At 40.8% G+C, this 24,741-nt stretch overlaps 1 protein-coding gene across 1 annotated transcript in view; it reads left to right on the top strand.

Annotated features, from left to right (window-relative positions):
• Positions 1-24,741, top strand: part of LOC122541088 (cell surface hyaluronidase-like) — a 146,242-nt gene that overhangs the window by 1,271 nt on the left and 120,230 nt on the right. Inside the window, exons 2-3 of the mRNA XM_043677617.1 lie at positions 1,122-1,468; positions 19,081-19,551. Coding sequence (XP_043533552.1) covers positions 1,122-1,468; positions 19,081-19,551 — 818 coding nt within the window. The remainder of the gene's footprint in view (positions 1-1,121; positions 1,469-19,080; positions 19,552-24,741) is intronic.

The following is a 24,741-nucleotide window of genomic DNA, read 5'->3' as shown; positions in this document are numbered from 1 at the left end:
CCCTCCGGGAATGCACCTAACAGCACCACACCTCTCTGCCCTGTTGTTGCCCGAAGTTTCCGTGGGTGTAAATTTGGATCATTTTTTTTCCGCCACTTGTATTTTCTAATTCACATTTCATCCCGTTCACCCCTCAAATCACATGGCAGATGGTGATACTTGCAAGTCTTCAACTAACACAATTACCTCCAGTACTCTCGAAATATTCACGTTCTGATAAAGTAAACTGCGGTTTAAAAGGACTCTACTTTTAAGGAAATAAGGAGAAATAAAAGTAGTGTGAAGAATGGCGGGAAAGTGGGGCTTGGTGGAGAAGATGAGGAAAGATGGGTGCTTGGGGTGGGGTGGGAGGGATGAAATGAGCAGCAATTGAAGATAATTAAGGCCTGGGTGAGGACTGACTTTGTTGACTTGCCAACATTCAACTCCCTCCTCTTCAACAAACTGTTCCAATGCAGAAAGGGTCTTTTGATCTGTCATCTTTGCACTGGCTCTCTATATGAGCATTTCACTCAGTACCATGCTCCCAGCACCTCCCTGCACATTTTTCAGGGCCAATGCCCCGGTGTCAGAGTGCAGGAATTTCAAACGAGGAAGAAATACTGACCTGGTCAGCAATACCCACATCCCTTGAACAAACATTTTTAAAAAATCACAAATACCTCCTAGTACACTGCTGCATTGATGTGGGGCTACATAACCTGCTGAACTTCTGATTGGACCAAAGGTATTGGGAATCTGCCAAGGATGGCAAACACAGAGACAGCTGGTTAGCAAGCCCCCGTGGGAATCAAATAAGGAAGCACAAGGTGGGTCCGGAGAAGATTTAAGTGATTCAGGAGAATAGCCAAGTTGAGGGGAGGGAGAGATAGAGGTGGAAACCATGTAACATCTAATAACGAGGAAAGAAACCCTGGGAACTTGGCAGCCAATAGACATAGTCTTGGGCTACCTCATTGGGCATGACCCAATAGGGGATCCTCGCCCCAATCATCGGCTGTTCCCTCCCTGTAGTCCTAGTGGCTGTAGTGCCGGTGCTTAATGCTCAAGTCATTTTCAGGGTGCACACAGTGACCTTGTGTTTGCAAATATTAACTCTGATTTACTGATCTCATTTACAGATTGGAAATGAAAACTGACAAGAACATCAAGGCCCAATCTGCTGTCAAGGACATTTCCACTAGCTGCTCATCAGAGAGGTTTCCACAATGTAGAATAACACAGCCTGTTAATTTGTTGCCTTCTTTACAAAAGCATTTGCTTCTTCAAAATAAGCCACCTGTGTGGCAGGCACCCCTACTGACTCTTGCACCTGAGGATAGACTTTGTGGAAAAAGGACATTTGGCCCAGGAACACCAAAAGCATTCACGTATCACCTACTGCTTTTTGTAGTTTTTCTTTTAGTTTTACCAGGTCTGCTGCACTGTGATGGCAAGAGTCAGTTATCCCAAGGAAAAGGTTCCAGAGGTAAGCTAGCCAGTTCTCTTAAAATGGAGCCATATATCTTTCCCACGAGCAGGAAAGATAATGATCTGAAACAATTAAAAAAGATGGAAGATAATTTAAATCTAAAGAAAAGTACATAAGTGTAAAGAATATTGCAAATTAAAGGAATTTGAAGTGACTCCATGGACAGCAAACAAAGATTGTTAGTAGCATGTAGATCCTTCAAAAATAGTGGGGTTGTATTGCAAACGAAAGAGTCACAGATTTATGTCAACCTTCACCATGGAGGAAAAGACTCATCGAGGTTTAAAAACAAAACAAGAGCTGAAACATATGAAGTGAATAAGAAACTATTACAATTGATAATGGTGCAAGATACTAACAAAGCTCCAGGAGCTGATGGTTTCCACCCCAAGGGGTTAATTGAAATGGTTGGAGAAATCGCAGATGCTTTAGTCATAACCTTCCAAAGCATGTTTGACTCAGGAATTGTTCTTTTTAGATTGGAAAATCTCTCTCAATTACTTAAGAAGGGTGACTGAGAAAAATTGTGGAGCTATTCGTTTAGGTTTGAGGAATAATTGGAATCTACAAAGAAGGAGAACGAGAGTGATTATTTTGAGGAATTTGGCGTGATTAAGCAGAAGCAGTCGGGGTTTCTGAAATGTAATTGTGGCTGTTGAGCCTGATTTGATTTATTGAGGAAGTAACTAATGTTCTAGAGAGAGGAATGTCAGTGAATGCAGTTTATATGGACTTCCAGGAGGCATTCGATAAGGTTCCAAAGAGGGGATTGTTAATCAAACGTAAAACCAACAAAATTTAAATGGAAGTTATTAGCCTGGTTATGAGGTTTGATAATTGAAGATAAATATTCGATTCAATGTGACTGTGATAACAGAAAATGCTGGAAATACTCAGTGTTTGTGGAAAGAAAGTGAACTTTTCAGGTACCAGTATTTACTTGACCAATACATACATGACTTGGATGAAAGTGATTGGTGATGTCCCACAAGAATCTGTTGTTATTCACTACATTTATTCATAACTTTGATGAAACAATGGTGAGTCATCAATCCAACTTTGCTGAGATGGGAGCATAACGTTCCAAAGAGACCTTGATAGTTTATGATGGATGGACAAAATTTAAAAAAATTCTTAACACCAGGTTATAGTCCAACAGGTTTATTTGGAAGTACAAGCTTTTGGAGCGCTGCTCCTTTGGAGCAGGATCATAGGCCACAGAATTTATAGTAAAAGACCAAAGTATCATACAACTGATGCAATGTATTGAACAAACCTAGATTGCTATTAAGTCTTTAATCACCTAGAATGGGGTTGCAAGTTTCAATTGATTAATATGTAAATCCCAGAACTTCTTTTAAGTCAGGGTCCTGAGGTAATTTAAGGTTTTATTTTTTTAAAAAAGTGACATCTCAGCTCAGACTATACATTAAAGGTGAGAGGTTAGAGTCTGTCTGTATCCCAACCTTGAGTGATTTTGAACTTTGATAGTTTGTGAGTGGGGAAAACTAAGGCAGATGGACATCAGCAATTAGGTTTAAGGACATCCCATTATGAACCAAAGAAGAATCAATCTGAGCATTTTTTTTTTAAAAGTGGTGAACACTTAGGGATAAAGTCCAAAGGGATTTAGTGGTCCATATACAGCACTTAGTAAAATGTATCAGTCATGAGTAAAATATACAATAAAAAAAGTTCACCTTCTTAACTAGATGTTAAGATATAATAGTAAGGAATTTATGTTGTACCTGTACAAAGTCCTGATTAGATCCCACTTGGGTGCTGTATAAAGCCTAGGCACACTACCTTGGAAAGGATGTATTGGAATGTTTGGGAAAGCCCCTGTTAGAATCTTTTTGGTCAGCAAGAACTAAATTTGAGGAGTGATTTCATAAATTAGTTTGTTTTTCCCAGAACATTAAACAGCGATGAGCAATTTGATTGAGGTTGATGAGGTTTTAAGGGAGTATCTAAGTTAAGGGCCATAACCTTAATCTGAATATCCTGGCTTTGATTTTTAAGAAATGCTTTTTTGCACACATTGTGATACATGTGTGGAATTCTCTCAAAAAAACTGTAGCTTGATTAATAATTGAAAATTTGGGATGACAGCTTTTTTTCCCCTAGAAGCTGAGGCAGATAAATGGAATCCTAATGCAAATCAGTCACTGAATGGCAGAGAAGGTACATTTATAGCCTTCTGTGCTTTGTAAGTTCAATGTTTGAATGATTTTTAACACACTGTAGGTATAAACCCCAATTCCATCATGGCCAAATTGAGCATAGTTGTTCTCCAGACTGTAGGATGACAGACAATTCATTCACCAAGCACCACTGCTTTTTTTGATATGTGCAATTTTTTTTTAAGTTGTTAGAACAAAGAGTAAAATTTTACAAAACTATCAATCATACTTGGAGGTTAGGCATAAGGGAAACTTATACCAGTTGACTGCGAAAAGGTATAGGCTAACAGGATGCGCAGTAAAGTGGCGAATTAAATTTAATGCAGAAAAGCCTGAGGTGATGCTGAAGGGATAGGGAGAAACACACAATATTTGTAACAAATCTAAAGAGTAAAAAGGGTAGAGGGATCTGGAGGTGCATCAGCATAGGTGGGTGGTAATATCGAGACAGAGTGTTGGAGAAATTCAAGTTTGGCAATAGCTGTAGAGCAGGCAATGAGTTAACATTTTGAGTCTGGTTTGACCACTGTTCAGAACTGAAAGTGTTGGAAACTTTTTTTTTATTTACTTTTTACTGAGCCAAATGAGGAGCAAAGTGGCAGGTGGTGGAAAGGCAAAGGTGTTGCTGATGGTGGTGAAAGAGAAAAAGATGTAAATTGATATAACACTCTACTAAGAGCAAAATACAAGCAAGACAAAGCTGTAGGGGCTCAGAGAGGAAGAAAATGGAGAACACACACCATGTGGTCAGTTTCTGAAGTTTTGGAATTCAATATCGAGATCTCGAGGCTGTTAAGTGCCTAAGTAGGAAATAAAGTGTTGTTCCTCGAACTTGTGTTTGACTTCATTGCAACATTGCAATGAGCACTCGACAAATCTTAAGGTGATAAGAATAAGGGCCGTTCAGCTCTTCCAGTCATTCAATAGGATCTTTGCTGATCTGCCATTCTTCACATTCCTGCATTTTCCCCATAAACCTTGATTTCCCTACTGATAAAGAATCTATCAGCCTTGCATAGGAACTAGGAGTAGGCCATCTGGCCCCTTGAGCCTGCTCCACCATTCAATAAGATCATGGGTGATTTCTTTGTGGATTCAGGGCAACTTACCCACCCGCTCACTGTCACCCTTAATTCCTTTACTGTTCAAACATCTATCTATCTTTGCCTTAAAAACATTCAATGAGACAGCCTCAACTGCTTCACTGGGCAGGGAATTCTACAGATTCACAACCCTTTGAGTGAAGAAGTTCCTCCTCATCTCAATCCTAAACTGCTCCCCCTTATTTTGAGGCTACGCCCCCTTATTCTAATTTCACCGGCCAGTAAACACTATTTTCTTGCTGTTATCTATTTCCTTCATAAATTTATATTTCTATAAGATCCCTCCTCATTCTTCTAAATTCCAATGAGTACAGGTCGTTCTGCTATCATGCACATTTTGTCAACATGAATTGGCTATGATGCACTTGACACATTGAGGATGCTGATTCTAAAGGGCAAAAGTTTAAAATGTGTGCTGGTTATAACATTGCATTGCCAACACTTAATGGGCTGCAGAGTGACAGATGGAGTTTAATTTAGATAAATGTGCTGCATTTTGGAAAAGCAAATCAGAGCAGGGCTTAGACACTTAATGGTAAGGTCCTGGGCAGTGTTGCTGAACAAAGAGACCTTGGAGTACAGGTTCATAATTCCTTGAAAGTAGAGTCACCGGTACATAGGACAGTGAAGATGATGTTTGGTGTGCTTTCTTTTATTGGTCAGAGCATTGAGTATAGGAGTTGGGAGGTCATGTTGCAGCTGTACAGGACATTTTTGGAATATTGTGTGCAATTATGATCTTCCTACCAGAAGGATGCTGTAAAACCTGAAAGGCTTCAGGAAAAAAAAATTAAAGGATGTTACCAGGGTTTGAGATTTGAGCTATAGGGAGAGGCTGAATAGGCTAGGGCTGTTTTCTCTGGAGCGTCAGAGGCTGAGGGATGACCTTATGGAGGTTTATAAAATCATGAGGGGTATGGATAGGGTAAATACACCCTGATGTGGGGGAGTCCAGAACTGGAGGGCATAGTTTTAGGGTGAATGGGGAAAGATATAAAAGGGACCTAATGGGAAGTTTTTTTTTAATGCAGAGGGTGGTGAGTGTATGGAATGAGCTGCCAGAGGAAGTGGTGGAGGCTGGCACAATTACAGCATTTAAAGGATATCTGGAAGGGTATATGAATAAGAAGGGTATAGAGGGATATAGATCAAGTGCTGGCAAATGGGATGAGATTAGGTTGAGTTATCTGGTCTGCATGGACTAGTTGGACCAAAGGGTCTGTTTCCATACTGTACACCTCTATGACTCTAAGTGCTATTTTTATTGCATGATTTTTATATAGTGAGGGGTTGCACAAGACCGCAACCATCATGTTATAAAAGAACTACTTGTATAATCCCAGTCTACTCAGCCTGTCCTCATAAGCCAACCCTCTTAACTCTGGAATCAACCTAGTGAACCTCCTCTGCACCCTCTCCAGTACCAGTACATCCTTTCCCAAGTAAGGAGACCAAAACTATCCACAGTACTCCAGGTATGGCCTCACCAGCACCCTGTGCAGCTGCAGCATAACCTCCCTATTTTTAAACATCATCCTTTTAGCAATGAAGGACAATACTCAATTTGTCTTAATTACCTGCTGCATCTGCAAACCAACATTTTGTGGTTCATGCGCAAGGGCACCAGGTCCCTTTGCACAGGAGCATGCTGCAGTTTTTCACCATTAAAATAATAGTCCATTTTGCAGTTGTTCATACCGAAATGGAATGTACACAATGAATGTTCTCCAGTAGCTGTCTGTGGCAAGGAGTTCCCAAGGCTCTCAACACTGAGAGAAGAAACTTTTCCTCATGAAAGTAAGTTGGTGCATTGAAATGGCAAACAAATAGAATGTCAGGATCATTCCTATGGTCAGAGTGGAGATGTTCTGTAATGCAGGAACCCAGTTTGTGTTTAGTTTTACCAGTGTGAAGGAGGCTGCATTGTGAGCTGGAAATGCACCCCTTGTAGAGTGAAAGGACTACAAGGATAGGCTTCAGAAACTGTTTTTAAATAAAGGAGATTAAGGAGAGATTTGATAGAGGTGTAGCTAAACAAATAAAACCTGTTTCCCAAAGTTGATGATTGAAGAATTGAGGACAGAGATTAATTGGGCAAGATGCACAGAGAAAAATTTGAGGAAGAACCTTTTTACGTAGCAAGTGGAATTGATTTGGCACTCACTGCTGGTGGAACCACATGACAGTGAATGATTTGAAAAGGAAATTTGATATGCATTTCAACAAAATAAACTTGCAGATTTCAGGAATTCAACAGTGGATTGGGACTAGCCAGACTGTTCTACCAAACCATCATGGACCTAATGGATACAATGACCACTCTGCACTGTTATACTTCTAGAGCCATGTTCCTCTATGACTTATTACATTAAACCATTGTCAGAGGCGTTGCTTTAGAAATGAGTCTACTGTTTGCTTCTAACTCTCAAAATACAGCTGGTCCTGTTTGAGCAGTTTGTTTTGACCAGAATTTAAATGTAAACTAAGTACTGACATTTGACTTTCTGATTACAGTAAAAGCTTTGGTGCCTGCAAGTAGTAGGGATGGATGGGTGTCGGTGTGAAGTGTAGGGCAGATGTCAGTGCAGACAGGCAATCACAACTTATACAGGCGCAGCTTGTTCTTGTTGATGTGACTTGGGCACTGGCCAAAGGGTGGACTGCAGGACCGCAGCTGGGACACATATTCTGTGCCTCATGTAATGTTCACATTTCTACCACTGCACAAATGGCCCACCCTGAGCAATGGCTGTGTATAAGGAGGGTGTGCCAAGTAAGGAAAAATGTTCATAGTGTTGTGTTGCCAAAGTTGGCAAACATGACAACAGTGTTTTTCAATCATCAAGAGACTTGCAAAGGATCAGACAGCTTTTTTTCAGTTCTTCAGAAGCTAACTGAGGAAGCCCTGTATTTGACCATCAGTTGCAACAATGGAGCAGGTTCTTGAGCCAGCACTAATCCTCTCACTCTCTCTCATCCCAGTCTTTTTGACCAAACTTTTTGTTCAATACAATAAAACACAGAACTGCGCATGCTGAAGACTTCTCTATATGGCTCAGTGTTACATTTTGTTTAATAATTGAATCACAAAAAGCTTGTGGAAGCAGGCCATTCAGCCCATCGACTCCACACCAACCCTCTGAAGAGTATCCCACTCCACACCCACTCCATCTCTGTCACTCTGCAATTTCCTTGGCTAATTAACCTAGCCAGAACATCCCTGGACACTACAGGGTAATACAACATGACCAATCCACATAACCTGCAAATCTTTGGACTGTGGGAGCAAACTGGAGAACCCAGAGGAAACCCACAAAGACATGGGGAGAATGTGCAAACGCTGCTGCCTGAGGGTGGAATTAAACCTGGGTCACTGGTACTGTGAGGCAACAGAGCTAACCACTGAGCCACCCCAACCTTGTGATATTTCAGTATGTTAACTATGCTATATAAATGCAGTTACCAGGTTTTTTAAATAATGTGGCATTTTTAGTGTACAATACATTCTCAATTGAACCCGTGTAGCAATTGAAGCATACTTGTCGCATTCCATTGCATTAGCAAAGGATGTCACACAATGACAGTCTATGACTCTTGGTTTCACCTGCCTTGAATATATTGCCATGTAGTGGTGAGGACCATGGGTTGTTGGTGCATCACCACGATGGGGGTGTAAATTGTGAAGAAGCTGCATGAAACCGATGCAAATCGACTGAGCAACAAGGTTATAGAGTTCTCTATAGAGTTATAGAGATATACAGCGCAGAAACAGATTCAAACGCCAACATTATCCTGGTCTTTAAGGGCCCTTAATTAGCTGCTTATGGCTTTCATTTGGCCCACAGGAATGCGGGCTACTCATCACCTTACCAACCCCTTCCCCACACGCTGCCAGAAACATTTTAATGGGGACCAGGGTGCATGGACACACAGCAGGAATGATATCCGCTGGATTTTCTGTGATGTACTCGCCTTTGTATCACCTCCGGCAATGGGGCATTCAATTCAGCTGCTTGTTTCGAGGAGTTTTCACAAAAGATTTATCAACCTGAAGCAGGCACCATCTGACCAGCTGAGGATTTCAACTACTTTCTTCTCCTTTTTTGTTAAAATACATAATTGGTTACATAATTAATAGCAATTTGCAAAGAACATTTACATTACAATTGGTGCTATTTTAATCCCAGCGGCATCCAATTTAAATTAAAACCAAAACTAGAAGTCTCACAAAATAGCAGTGTCCTGAATTACTCGTAATTGAAATTTTCTTTTGAAATGTGGATTTGTATACTTAATGCAGACTTTAAACAGTGTGAGCTGTGGCACTGTGATAGTGTCTCTCCAACAAGAGTGGGTTCAGACCCGAGAGCATTCAGGTTGGCATTCCAGTGCGGTACCGAAGATTTGCTGTACTGCCGGAAATGCTGTTTTTGGTAGAGTCTACTGACTCATGAGAATGCCTTATGGCACTATTTCTAAACCGATCCAAGGAATTCTGTCACATTCTGATCAATTTTTATCAATTAAAATTGTGTTTGCTCTTTGTGGGAGCTGTGAACAACTTGACTTTGTATTTCCAATGGTACAACAGTGACTGCCCTTCAGAACTGTTAAAGCATTTGTCTTTCTTTCCTTCCTTGTTTTCTGTTTCTTTATATCACTGCTGTTCCCACACACACTAATCCATTAGCTCAATCGTATGTTAACTCTGCTTCCGTCAACAATAACATTCTCTTCCTCTCGATTTAATCAAACTTGTTGAACATTCAGCTGATTGGATTCGATTGACACTGAGGCCAACTCACATGTCTCATACTGATAGACACGCATTCTTATTAGATCTTTCTTCACTATAGATCTGTAACTTTACTCCTTTTTTTTCCTGCAGCCATTCAGGCTCTCAATTTGTGCATTTTCTTTTTGCTCCACCCATTGTTGGCTAGCAACTATCATCTTTTAACGTTAATATTATTAACTGTTATACCTCTCAATCCTTCCACTTTTCAAGTGTTCTCTTTCCCTTTGAAGTTTGCTTAGATAAACCTTTTGGTCTCCTATTATCTGCACCAGAAACTGGTGCCAGTTATTTATTTGCTGATCTTGGAACATTTTCTACTGGACTCATTAAGTAAGTGCAAGATATTGGGGTGATTTTCTGCTCAGATTGAATCCAAAAGAGTGTATTTTATCTTCTATCAGTTGTGTAGCATGCTGATAATGAATTGCCCAGCCATTATACATTTCCCTCCAGGGACATCAATTCTATGACTTGGTATTTCCCATTTTTACACTTTCAGCAAAAACTATTTACTTCTGAGCACTTTCTATTTATCCTGTTTATCCCCGATCTTTGAAAATCCTCATTAAAATTTCATAGATAATAAAGCTTGGTGAGATCTGAAACCAGGCTTAGAAGCTAGGTTAAGATTGGTTCAAATAACATTTTCACTTGTGTCTTTTGCAGCATATCAGATTCTAACTGCTTCAAAGTTGTAGAATTCTTTCTTGACAGAGGAATCTCAGATCAACTGGTTTTGTCACCAGTGGATTTTCAATGTTCCATCAAGCTCTGCTTCCTTACCAATGCTGATATCTGGGAATTTTAGAGTATCTCTGCTTTTATGCTCCCTCTCTATACAACATTTGATCTTTAGCATTCCCTAACCAGAGTCAAAAATAATCCCATAGATTTTCCCCGTACCTCATTCCACATTCATCATTGTACATTCCACAATATTCTGGTGAGTTCCTAAACTGTTGCCACTTATGTACATGTTTCTGCTAGAGTTCCAGAAGCCTATCATTTAGGAAACCTGATTTCTTAATCGTTTAAAAATGGAGTATTCTGATGCAGTTTGAAGACTTGCATGCTTCACAATTGATAGATTCTTATTTATTTACTACAAACTGCTCAAACAAAAATCAAATATTTGTAATCATCTCCTTAACAGGCTGTATGGTTTATACTGTCAGTTTTCATCCTTCCCCCTCTCAGTTCAAGGTGGGAACTTTGATCTCTGCTCTGTTACTTCACACCATTTCCCTCACTTGCTTTTCCCCTGTTTTTAGCCCTTCCTACTGACTTTGTTCCCCACTTCTCATACACAGACTCGCACCGCACAGAAAGTGTCTTTGGTCCAACCGGTCCATAATCCTAAACTAAACTAGTCTCACCTGTCTGCTCCTGGAATTGAATTGAATTTATTGTCACGTGTACCGAGGCACAGTGAAAAGCTTTATCTTGTGAGCAATACAGGCAGATCAGAGTTAAGTAGCAAAGATAATTAAATAATAGGTAAACAGTGGCAAAAACAAAAACACAGGTACAGGCAAATGTTAAGAGTTCGATTCCATTCAGTATTCTAACAGCAGTAGGGTAGAAACTGTTTCAAAACCGATTGTTGCGTGTTCAGGCTTGTGTACCTTCTCCCCAATGGTAGAGGTTGTAGACAAACATTGCCAGGGTGGAATGGATCTTTGAGAATGCTGGTGGCCTTTCCTTGGCAGTGGGCCTGGTGGATGGATTCTATAGATGGGAGGTTGACCTTTGTGATTGTCCAGGCCGAGTTCACCACTCTCTGTAACCATTTCCAATCTTGAATGGTACAGTTGCCATACCAGGTTGTGATACATCCAGACAGAATGCTCTCGATGGCGCACCTATAAAAGTTGGCAAAGGGTATTCGCTGTCATGCCAAATTTCCTCAGCTACCTAAGGAAGAAGAGATGTTGTTGGGCCTTTGTAACCAGTGTGTCCACATGAAGAGTCCAAGAAAGCTTGTTGTGAATGACTACTCCCAGGAGCTTGACACACTCCACTCCCTCCACCTCTGTGCTGTTAATGTGTAGGGGGCATGAGTAACATCCTGCTGAAAGTCAATAATGAGTTCCTTGGTTTTGCCGGCATTGAGAGCTAGGTTGTTCTCAGTGCACCATTTTTCCAGGTCTTCCCCCTCCCGTCTGCAGTCTGTTTTGTCACCATCTGAGATTCGACTGACTATAGTGGTGTCATCAGTGAACTTGTAAATGGCATTAGTCTGGTATTTGGTGACACAGTCATGGGTATACAGTAAGTCCTGGCCCATATTCCTCCAAACCTTTCCTATTCATGTCCTTATCAGTGTTTTTTGAATGTAGTAACAATGCCCACATCCACCACTTCTTCTGTGGTGATTCATTCCACACATGAACCACCTTCTGTGTAAAACTTTCCCTTTGTGTCTTTTTTTTAAAATCCTTCTCCTCTCACCTTAAAAATATGCCCCTGTCTTGAAATACCCAACTCTAGGGCAAGGACACCTGCCATTCACCTTATCTATAACCCTCATAATTTTATAAACCTTGAAGGTCACCCTTCAACCTCCTACATTCCAGCGAAAGAAGTCCCAGTTTATCCAGCCTTTCTTTATAACTCAAAACTTTCATACCCGGCAACATTCTGATAGATTTCTTCTGACCCCTCTCTAACTTAATAATATCCTTTCTATCTCTCTGCTTCAGGGATGAAACATTGTTGTGACTTAGCTTTTTGCAGATCCAACCCTGACTTGTATTTAAGCCTGTCGACAAGCGTATTCATGTTGTCTGGCATGCTGAGCGCCAACAAGATGGTGGAGGAGTAGGGCTCGTGCACTGAAGTTTCTCAGCTCTCTCTGTTTCTTTCTTTTTCTTCTTTTCATGTTCCTTTCTACTTACTTCCAATCCTCAGCAGCATAATTCTAATGGATACCTCCTCCTATCTCACCTGGACCATGACCGCACCAAGGAACACCAGGCCATTGTGTCTATCATGGTCACCAACCTTCTGGTGATGACCACACACCCTCCCACACACACCCCCCCGTCCCTCCGAATGACCTTCAACTCATAATCTCCTAAACCCTCCCAGCCTGCTTCTGCCTCCTTCCCAAAATCCACAAACAGGAGTGCTTGGGCTGATCCACTGTTTGACTGCTTCCGCCCCACAGAACCCATCTCTTCCTTCTTTGACTCTATTTTCTTTTCTCCTGTTGTCCAATTCCTATACATTTACATCTGTGATTCCTCTTATCCTTTTTGCCAGTTTCAGGTTTTCCAGTTCACGGGCTCCAGCCGCCACCTCTTTACCATGGAGGAGCAGTCTCCTTAACTGCCTATCCCCACCAAGATGGTATCAGTGCTGTCTCCCTGAATTATCCCCATCCTCCACCACCCTCTTCTGCCTGGCCAAGCTTGTCTTCGCTCTGAGCAACTTCTCCTTCAACTGCTCCCACTTTCTCCAGGTCAAAGATGTGGCCATGGGTACCTTCATGGGCCCTTGTGATACCAGTCTCTTTGTGGGGTATATGGAACATTCCTTGTTCCAGTCCTACTCCAGCTCCCACCAACAACTCTTTCTGCGGTACATTGATGAAATCATTGGTACAGCTTCCCCCTCTCATCCAGAATTGGAAACGTTTCTCTATATCACTTCCAATTTTCACCCTGGCCCATCTCTGACTCTTCCCTTTCTTGACATCTCTGTTTCCATTTCTGGGGATAGGCTGGCCACTGACATCCACTACAAACTCTTCGACTCCTCCCACAGTAACCTCAACCAAACAGCCTCACACCCTCCTTCCTCTAAAGATTCCATTCCATTCTAGTTCCTCCATCTCTATCTTGCATCTCTTCTGATGATGCCAACTTCGACAGGTGAGCCTCTGAAATGTCCACCTTCTTCCTCAACTAAAGATTCCCTAGCACCACTGTCGACAGGGCCCTCGGCTGAGTCCAACCCATTTCCCACACTTCAGTCCTCACATCCTCTTCCCTCTCCTACCACAGGAGTGAAATGGTCCCCCTTGTCCTCACCTACCATTTCACCAGCTTCCACATCCAGTGGCATATCACCACCAGACACACATTCCTCTCCCCTCCCTTGTGATCCTACCACTGGGACCATTTCCTCTGGGACACCCTGGACCACTCTTCCTTCAATCTCAACACCACCCCCACCCCTCTCCCTGAGCGCCTTTCTAAGCAACTGGAGAAGATGTAACATCTATTCATTTGCTTCCTCCCTCCTCACTAAGGCCTCGAACACACCTTCCAGATGAAGCAGTGATTTATCTGCACTTCATTCAATCTAGTCTAGTGCATTTGTTGCTCACAGTGAGGTCTCCTGTACATTGGGGAAAATGAAGCGCAGACTGGGTGACCATTTTGTCTGCAAGAATGACTTTGAGCTTCTAGTTGCCTGCCACTTCAACACACCAACCTATTCCATGACCAACATCTCTGTATCAGGCTTTCTGCAATATTCCAGTGCAGTTCAGCACAGCACAACTGGAAGAAAAGCATTTCATTTACTGCTGAGGAACTCTGCAACCTTCAGGTTTTTAATATTGAGTTCAACAATTATAAGGCTTGAGGCCATGCCCTTACCCCAACACCACATACCAAGCCTTGTCATCACATGCTGAAAATGTGTTGCTGAAGAAGGCCTTATGCCCGAAACGTCGATTCTCCTGTTCCCTGGATGCTGCCTGACCTGCTGCGCTTTTCCAGCAACACATTTTCAGATATAGGACAGATGTCAGAGATAGGTTCTTTACTCAGAGTCGCAAGGGTATGAAATGCCCTGCCTACAACGGTCGAAGACTCGCCAACTTAAAGGACATTTAAATGGTCATTGGATAAACATATGGATGATAATGGAATAGTGTATGTTAGATGGGCTTCAGAGCTGAAAAATGTGTTGCTGGAAAAGCGCAGCAGGTCAGGCAGCATCCAAGGAGCAGGAGAATTGACATTTTGGGCATAAGCCCTTCAGGAATCAGGATGGGCTTCAGGTTGGTTTCACAGGTCAGTGCAACATCGAAGGCCGAAGGGCCTGTACTGTACTATAATGTTCTATGTAGCACCTTTTACTGATTCGTGGACTCAGAACCCACTGAGTCTCCGGTTTTAACAAGATAGGTGACCATAACCAGTTTCCCCTGGTAGGGTGGTGGTAACCCGTAGACACATATAAAGATATTGGCAGGTAAGAGTGGGAAACTGTTTTTGGAATTATTTTTATGTAGATAATTGGTGTGTGATCAGGAATCCATAACCTGAAAGAATGATTAAAGCAGATTTCAATAATAACTTTCAAAAGGGAGTTATGTAAAAACTTAGAAGGAAAGAATTAAATGGTGCAAGAGCTTTCAAACTGATAGTAGGTACGTGATAGGATGAATGTCAATAATTCCTGAAAGTAGTGATGCTTAAATTTCCCATAGTGTCTAGGGGTGAGCAGGCTAGGTGGACTAGCCATGAGAAATGCAGGATTACTGGGATAGGGAGTGGGTATGGGAGAGTTGGTGTGGACTCCATGGGCTGAATGGCCTGCTTCTACACTGTAGAGATTCTAAGATTCTAAATATTTTATGAGAAAGTAAAATCCTCTCATCTGCAAACAGCTAAACATTTTATTTGTGTGACTTCTTGAAATAAAATATTCATTTTCACATGAAATGAGATCAAGGGGATAAATGGCCTGGGGTTAACAGCTGGATTTTAGTTCAGTCCATTTTGTGCAGCTGTATGAGTCTGGAGTGACTGAGTTACATCAGCAGCTTTGGAATACACAGTCATTTGCATATATTTGTATATAACAATTATTTTTATCTTCAATTCCATTGTCATTTGTGTTTCAGATCAGTTGTGTGTTTTATACTTCAGTGTTATTTTCTCTTTGCACCATCTCCTGCATTTATTTGGAGTGAAGAAAGGGTTTCTTTGCCCACCAGTATCCAGATATGCATGGATAGTAAGCAGAGCTATCCCTCTGGAGTTAGATGAATTGGTAATGGGACAGAACTTCCTTGGGAGCAGCTCCTGCTCTGCTATGATCTGCCACAACAAGAACCCTGAAAATAAAGTAGTTGAGGAAATTCCCAGGCCAGTCATCTCAGCAAAATTTCACATTTCTCTCTGTGGCAAATTTCCCTGTCTGTTTATTTGAAAGGTTTATACAATTTTTACTTTTCATATTATAAATGTCCATTTTGGGAGCTAGAGATTCAGTTTCCTTAATCAAGTAATAAATGGCATATTCAGTGTTTCTTAATTCTACCACATCTTCTCAACTGAAATACCTTTTATTATTTATATACAATATAACAGTCATTTATATAAACCATCTGGATGTGAACATTGGAGGTATGGTTAGTAAATTTACAGATGACACCAAAACTGATAGGGTAGTGGACAGTGAGTAAGGTTACCTCAAGTACGACAGGACTTTGATCAGATGGCTGGATGATCCAAGCAGTGGCAGATGGAGTTTAATTTAGATAAATGTGAGGTGCTGCATTTTGGTAAGGCAAATCAGGGCAGGACTTATACGCTTAATGGTAAGGTTGTAGTAATGGTAGTGTTGCGAAACAGAAACCTTGGAGTACAGGTTCATAGCTCCTTGGAAATTGAGTTGCAGGTAGATAGGATAATTTGGTACGCTTGCCTTTATTGGCCAGTGCACTGAGTATATGTCATGTGGCGACTGTACAGGACATTTGTTGGCTGCTTTTGGAGTACTGTATTCAATTCTGGCCTCCCTACTATAGGAAAGAAACTTGAAAAAGTTCAGCAAAGATTTACTCAGATGTTGCCAGGGTTGGAGGGTTTGAGCTACAGGGAGAGGCTGAATAGGTTGGGGCTGCTTTCTCTGGAGCATCAGATGCTAAAGGGTAGAGATCTATAAAATCATGAGGGACATGGATAGGATGAATAGTCAAAAACTTTTCCCCAGCGTATGGGCATCTGAAACGAGGGGACATAGGGGAAAGATTTAAAAGGGACCTAAGGTGCAGCCTTTTCTCTCTTTCACTGTGTTGAGTGCATGGAATGAGCTGGTACAGTTACAACATTAAAAAGGTATCTGGATGGGTGCATGAATTGGAATTGGTTGAGAGGAATATGGGCCAAGTGCTGGTAAATGGGACTAGATTAATTTAGGTTTTTCATCACCGTGGACACGTTGGACCAAAGGGTCTGTTTCTGTGCTGTATAACCCTGACTCTGTAATAGTTCCCAGCAAGTTACACATCTGTAACCTCTACCATAGAGAAGCACAGGAGCAGGAGATGTATGTTAACACCACTGCCTGCAAATTCCCATCCAAGTCCCATGCCATCCTGACTATGAAATATGTCACTGTCCTTTCAGTGCAGCTAGTTCTGAATCCTGGAGTTCCCTCCCAACAGCATTGTAGGTGTACCTACTATATAGGCAAAAGTGAGGACTGCAGATGCTGGAAACCAGAGTTTAGATCAGAGTGGTGTTGGAAAAGTACAGCAGGTCAGGCAGCATCCAAGGAGCAGGAAAATCGATGTTTCGGGCAAAAGCCCTTCATCAGGAATGATGATGTTCAAGAAACTCACTACCACCTTCTGTAGGGCAAGTAGGGATTGGCAATAAAAGTTTTTTTTTTAGTCTATATTTATTTTATGAACTAACATTCTCCAGGTGTTGTATTGGGATTTATAAATTTCATATCTCTACATCATTATTCAGGGCTCTGTGTTATTGGAGGGGGTGCCAATTACAGGATTATTCTGGAGACTATGGACTGCATACCTCCCTCAGCATCACCAGTAGACTTCAACACCCCTGCGACCTAGCAAATGAATAGTTGCGATTCAGGCTTGCAGCGAGCCGTGTGTGGGTGGGAGTAAGTACTGGCTGTTAATTAGATACCAACTTATTCAGTCAGAGAAAAAATAGGGAGATATGGAAATGTTGCACAATGCAAAACATGGTCAGAACCATCACAGCTCCTGTCAAGGTATTTGAATGAGCATTGCAACTTCAATACAGGGTTCTTTATCAATTTGGACAGAGAGGGAGTACATGAAAGAATTCTTGAAATGTTGTTTTCATTAGATTTAGGAGCTATCAAAGGGAGGTGGATGGAGAAATTGGCACACAGCTGTAGCACAGTGTTTTTAATGCGATTACAGCAGTACAGGATAAGTATATTCATCAGAAAGGAGGACATTGCTCGTAATTTTAAGTGTTGCCAAGGGCAAATAAAGAGTTTAGAAAGCAATTAAAATTTTCATAGCAACTGCCTCTAAGAAAAAAAATATAGTAATGAAAGACAAACTTAAACTTAAAAAGAAAATGAGAGCCTATCAAGTGTTAAGAAATGTAGAGAACAGGAGTCAGCCATTAAGGCCCTTAAACCTGTTCTGCCATGAATAATATCTGATATGTATATCAGTCCTATGTATTCACTTTTGCTCCACATTTTTTTGGTACCTAACACACATTAGTTGATCACAATAAGAAGAGCTTCAGCAGTCCCACAGTATCCATTGTCTGCTGTGGTGGCAGGGGAGGTGGTGGGGGGGTGGGGAAGACTCTCAGATTTTTGATATGTTTTGGGGCAGTGTGTCCTCCTTTATTTCATTCCTAACTACCTTCCTTAACTTTTGGGATTGTATCCTCCTGTTAAGTAAAGCTAAGAAATTATCCGAGGGGAAAAAAAAGCTTCAAAGTAGCCTCCAATAAAACATTAAAGAATTTTGCAGCAGCAAAGAAACAAAGGAGAGATTAGTCAATTTGCAGGTGATGACGTAAAAAAGGAGAGCTTCCAGTAATGGATTTTGTACTTTACATGAGCTAACTATTTGTCCAAAACAATACTAATTTTACTTGCAATGTCTTCCTTTCTAATGAATGTTCTTATTCTGCACCTCTGTAATCTTGCTGAATACTGTGGTTCATTGGTAGCAGATTTAACTTTAAGAAAGTTGTTGGTTCAAGACCCATTATAAGATTTCAAATTTAGGTTAATGCATGGACTCTAGTGTGGTGCTGCACAGTGGAGATGCCATCTTTCAGATGAGATGTTAAACCTGCTTTCCAGTGAACATAAAACAAATTCTAAAGTATATTTTGAAGAGGAGAATAAATAATCTCTCCAGTTACCCAGACACTATTTTTCTTTCAACAAGCACCTAAATCAAATTGCGATTTTTGAAAAATATATATATATTTTGTAGGACTTACAGTTCACAAAATACTGCCTGCCTAAAGAAAATTCAAAGGAGTCCTAAAATGTGCAATATAAACGCAAGTATGTCTTTTTGTTTTGAAAAAACCTCCATCAAATCACCTGTGTCACTAATGAAACACTTAATGAATTACAGTCACATGCAACAATAACTTAAGGGAAAGAGAGAGAGGGGAAGAAATGAAATTAGACTTTGCTCTTGCTCTTTAAATTGGAAACAGATGTTTATTAGTGAAGCAGTGTTGCAATCTCTTTTTTACTTTTTTAAAAAAATTCTGACTGTTCATTTTTTGTCCATAGGCCTTCACCAAAGTATTCAAACTTCTCCTTTGAATATGGCCCCTGATGGGGTGGCTAACTCGTCTGACACTTACCCACTTTACAAACGATCTGCGTGGAGTACAAGGTTGCAAAAAGGGCCAGAGAGCAGCTTGCTGACTATCTACCAGAGCATGAAGAAAACAAAAGAAACACGAATGACTTGCAATGCCCTTGTTGAAGTAACCAATCATATACTGAGAAAAGCTGCAGGGAAGAATTTATCCCGAGATTTCTTCCAGCTTCCAACCTGTGATCAGAAGATGATTTACCAACTCACCAAAATTAACCCACTCAATCTCATTAAGGTTAAGATAAAACCACAGTTACTTTATGAAGTCTTACTCTGGCTGAAACAATTGAACTTGTTGCTGGATGTACACCAAGCAAAATCATTCTCCATTGTGAAGAAACTAATGCTTAGCAAGGATCACAGAGTTTTTGGAACTACAGGTAAAATCCATAAGTATGGTATGTGTTTAGTTATAATATAGCTTTCATTCTGTGTAGATTTGAGTATACCAAATACATGAGCAAATTGGTATCTATCCATAAATGTGTTCTGATTGGAAGCCATTTGAGTTTGGATCATCTCAAAGTCTAGGACACTTGCCAAAGAGAAGTAAAAGTGAAACAAACTCTAAAATTGTTGGATTTGCAGGCTAATCTGCTCATTCAACAGTTTTCAACATGATAAAAAGGTTGACTGATTGAGAAACAAACAAATGGAATAAAATGTCACTGAACACTCTTCTTTCATGATTCAAATTCAAATTAACTATTACCATGTGATTGAACTAACAATAGTCTATAGACAGCAATGTGGTCAGCTCTTAACTACCCACTGAAGTGAACATGGGCCGCTCCATTCTGTCGAATCCAAAGGAGACAGGCATGAGGCTGGAAGAACACAACAAGATGGGCAGCATCCTGAAGAAGGGTTACACCCGAAATGTCGACTTCTCCACCTCCTGATGCTGCCTATCTTGCTGTGTTCTTCTAGCCTTCTGCCTGCCCACCATTTGATCATGGCTGATATGTTTCTCAACCCCATTCTCCTGCCTTCTATGTAACCCTTGATTTCCTCAATCAAGAATTAGTATTTCTTCCTTAAATACCCTCAATAACTTGACCTCCATGGCCATCTGCAGCAATGAGTTCCACAGATTGCCCACCCTCGACTGAAGAAATTCATCCTTCTCTCAGTTTTAAAAGATCACCCCTTCGCTCTGAGGCCTTGCCCATGGGTCCTAGTTTCTTCTCATGAAAACATTTTCTCATTGTCCATGTCATCCAGTCCCCTCAGTATTCTAAGTTTCAATAACATCCCTCATTTTTAAAAATTCCATTGAATACAGGGCCTGAGTCCTCAAACTTTCTTCATATGACAAACCCTGGGATAATTTCTGTGAATCTCCTCTGAACCCCCTCCAAGGCTAGTACATCTTTCCTTGGGTACATGGCCCAAACCTGCTGGCAATATTGCAAATGCAGTCTGACCAGTGCCTTCTACAGCTTCAGCAGTACACCTTGTATTCCAGCCCTCTTGAAATGATTGCTAACATTGGACTTGTGTTCCGAACTGCCAACTGAACCTACAAATTAACCCTAAGAGAATGCTGAACTGGGACTCCTAAGTCCCATGTGCTTCAGATTTCCAAAGGCCTTGCCCATTTGAAAATAGTATACAGCTCTATTCTTCCTACCAAAGTGCGTAAGCTTACACTTTCCCACATTACATGCCATCTGCCACTACTTTGCCCGCTCTCCTAACCTGTCCAAGTCATTCCGCAGCCTCCTACTTCCTCAACACCAACTGTTCCCGCAGTTATCTTTGTGGTATCTGCAAAAACCACCTCCAGGGACTTGACCAAATAACCGAGGACAACATTTGATTGTGATTCTGAAAGAGGATTGTACTGTTGGAGGAGAGATGTTAAATCATGGCTCTGTTTGTTTGTAAATGTTTCCATGGCACTACTATTATTATTTAAATTAATGTTATCCTCCAATAGGTTAGTTGCCAGCAAGAACCTGGCCTGGTAGAAAATATTTTGATTTGTTTTGGTTTTAAGTGTTTTCTCGCTGAAACGTAAACATGCAATACTACAGATTTTGCTTTAATAATGTAATGGATGTTTAATACAAAAGAAGTGATGATAAAATAGAATAGACCAAGCTATCTACTTTTAACCACACATGAAACATATACTCCCACTAACCCCGAATTATTCCTTTATATTTTTTAAAAGAAATAAAGCAGCTTTTGTGTAATACCCAAAACTCCACTCATACAATCCTAACACCCAGAGTCCCTGTATCTAACACCTCGGTAGGTTAATGTTACTTGTTACTTCAATTTTTACCTGGAACTATTGTACACCTAAACATTAGTGTAGGCAGCTTTAAATTACCTAGTCAAGCTTTATCCCAACACTGTCATCCGCTCTGCACCCTTCCCAAGAGAACGGGTTTATAGAGCCATCCTATTTCTCAGGACCATTCCAAATTCGGTGAAATTGAGAAAAGCACTGTCTCTCTGAGCTATGGGTGTTTTCCAAGCTTTAAAACAAACCCTCTTGACCTTCTAAATTGAAATTTGTTTGGTTTTAAAACCCTGCCAATGTACACAACAAATTCTAAAGCTAGGCATCAAAAATAGTTTCAAAACAAATCTCAATAGCTACAGAAATACTTATTTTGTTATCAAGTTCAGGCACACAGAAAACCTCTAGTTTACTAGTTCAAAACCCAGAAATCCAAACTTACGATAAATAATATGGCAACATATTTAAAAACATCCCACAGTTTAGACCACAATACTTGAAGAAAGAGTTGTCCCAGTGTCATGGCCAATATTTATCAACCAATGTTAGCAAAACATTGTGGGATCTATCTGTGTTCACATTAGCTGCTCCATGTCCAACGTTATAACAACAACTACACTTCAGAAATATTGAAATGGCTGTGAACTGCCTCGTAATGTCATACATTTGCAAAAGGTGCTACAAAAATGAACATTTTTCTGTTGTGTAACAGAAACATTTCAGATATCCTAATACATTTGTGATGAAAGACTGCTCTTGTATCCATTGAAGTTTGGAAGGATGAGAGACAATCTTATTGAGGCACATAAGATCCTGACAGGATTGTATTTAGTAATAAACAGAGTGAATAGACAGTACTGGAATGAGCAAGCACATTAACAAATCTCACCAATTTGTTAATTTGAAGTTTTCAGGATGGGCTGAATAGATTTCTTTTGTTGGGAAAGGGTTTCAAAGGTACAGATCAACTGTAAGTTGGTAGAATTGAGGAAAGGTTGACAACAATCTACCTGTGGTGCAGCAGGGTGGAAAAACTGAATAGCCTCCTCTGCTTCGAATGCTAGAAGCATTACGCTCAATCTAGTACGGTCTCTGAGCTTCGGGACATGACAGGTTACAGCGCAGGCTAAATCTGCTGCACAACAATCACGTTGAGAGTCTCGTTATGCACACTATCAAACCTGTCCACTCTACTTTGGGTTTAACTACATATTTACCTTGCATGTTAAAGCAACGTTGGTCATCTGTGCTATTCAAATTAATAATGAATGCTAATAAATACAGACTGCTCTCTCCAATTATGCAACTCTCCAAAACAAAAAGGATGTGCTATTTTTGTCTCTCTCACTCAATAATCCCTCTTTTTCTAAAGTACTTTGCACTGGATCTTATTTAATCAGTAAGTAACTGGATTGTAACTTAGTGATTCCCTGCATTGCTATGCTGTTTCTTGTGGCTGAAATAACCCTTCCAGTAAAAACTGTACATAATGTGTTCTATCATGCAGCTGTGATTGTGGTGAATGTAACTTCTTAGAAGACATTCTCCTCAGCTCTTACATTTTTGGTTAGTTCTTTTAATTTTGTTTCTGGGAACTGAGCATGCAGAAACAAGCTCCCAACACTGATGCAATGAGTTCATTCTCTGCCAGCATTACTGTAAGAGTTTAATTAAGGCAGCGTGATTTCTAAACCATTTTAGATTGTGAGCTTTTGTCGAATCATAGAATCCAAGCATATACAGCCTCCTAGCCCAACAAGTCCACACCAACCCTTGGAAGAGTATCCACCAGACTCATGCCCCTACCCCTAGCACCTAGCCTACACATCCCTGAACAATATGGGCAGGTTAGCATGGCCAATTCACCGAGGAGAAAGTGAGGACTGCAGATGCTGGAGATCAGAGATTCTTCAGGAATGGCTTATGCCCGAAACATCAATTCTCCTGCTCCTTGGATGCTGCCTGACCTGCTGCGCTTTTCCAGCAACACATTTTTCAGCATGGCCAATTCACCTGACCTGCACATTTTTGGGCAGTGGGAGGAAACCAGAGCACCTGGAGGAAACTCACGCAGCAATGGGGAGAATGTGCAAACTACATACAGACAGTTACCCAAGGCTGGAATCGAACCTGGTGCTGAGACAGCAGTGCTAACCACTGAGCCATGACAGCAGCCACTATAGCATGAGGAATGAAAGGATCAATATGGCAGCACCAAAGTGTTTCATTAGACTAAACTAGAACCTGCGCTGTAAACTGTTATGCCCCGAAGCTCAGACAGTGTATTATATTGAGCCTAATGCCTCTAACGTTAGAACAAGAGGGACTGTTCAGTCTTTCAAGCCTTTTGCACCACAGCTAGATTGTTGTAAACCTTTCCTCAATTCTACCAACTTACAATTGATCTGTATCTTTGATACCCTTTCCCAACAAAAGAAATCTATTGATCCCATCCTGAAAACTTCAATTTACCCAACCTCTTGCCTTATGTTGAGATCAAGTTTCAGGTTTTGTCTGAAAAGAACAGAAAATTGTTTCCAAATGTCACTCCAAAATAGCTTGCATTTTAGCTTTATGATTATATCCCCTTACTCTACATTCCTTCCAGAGGAAACATGGTATGGATAGAGAAGCTATCAAATTATTTTATGACTTTAAATTAACTCATTCACTGGAATTAAAAACCAAGATTAAGCAACCAGTCTACACAATTTCACCTTTTTAAAAACTGATTTTGCTGTAGTGAATCTTTCCTTGCCAGGGCAAATTTATCATTTCCCAAGGTGTAGTGCCCATTGTTAAACTCAGTATTCAAGTGAGGTCTGATTATCGCTCATAACAAACAAAGTATGATTCTGTCTGTGCTCTGGTAACAAAGTAACAAAGAGGATTGATGAGAGCAGAGTAGTAGATGTGATCTATATGGATTTCAGTAAGGCATTTGACAAGGTTACCCATGGGAGACTGATTAGTAAGGTTAGATCTCATGGAATAAAGGGAGAACTAGCCATTTGGATACAGAACTGGCTCAAAGGTAGAAGACAGAGGGTGGTAGTGGAGGGTTGTTTTTCAGACTGGAGGCCTGTGACCAGTGGAGTGCCACAAGGATCGGTGCTGGGCCCTCTACTTTTTTTCATTTACATAAATGATTTGGATGTGAGCATAAGAGGTACAGTTAGTAAGTTTGCAGATGATACCAAAATTGGGGGTGTAGTGGAAAGCAAAGAGGGTTACCTCCGATTACAGCAGGATCTGGACCAGATGAGCCAATGGGCTGAGAAGTGGCAAATGGAGTTTAATTCAGATAAATGCGAGG

Source organism: Chiloscyllium plagiosum, chromosome 36 (genome assembly GCF_004010195.1).
Source record: "Chiloscyllium plagiosum isolate BGI_BamShark_2017 chromosome 36, ASM401019v2, whole genome shotgun sequence".
NCBI lineage: Eukaryota > Metazoa > Chordata > Chondrichthyes > Orectolobiformes > Hemiscylliidae > Chiloscyllium > Chiloscyllium plagiosum.
This window is presented reverse-complemented; position numbering and strand designations above follow the sequence as displayed.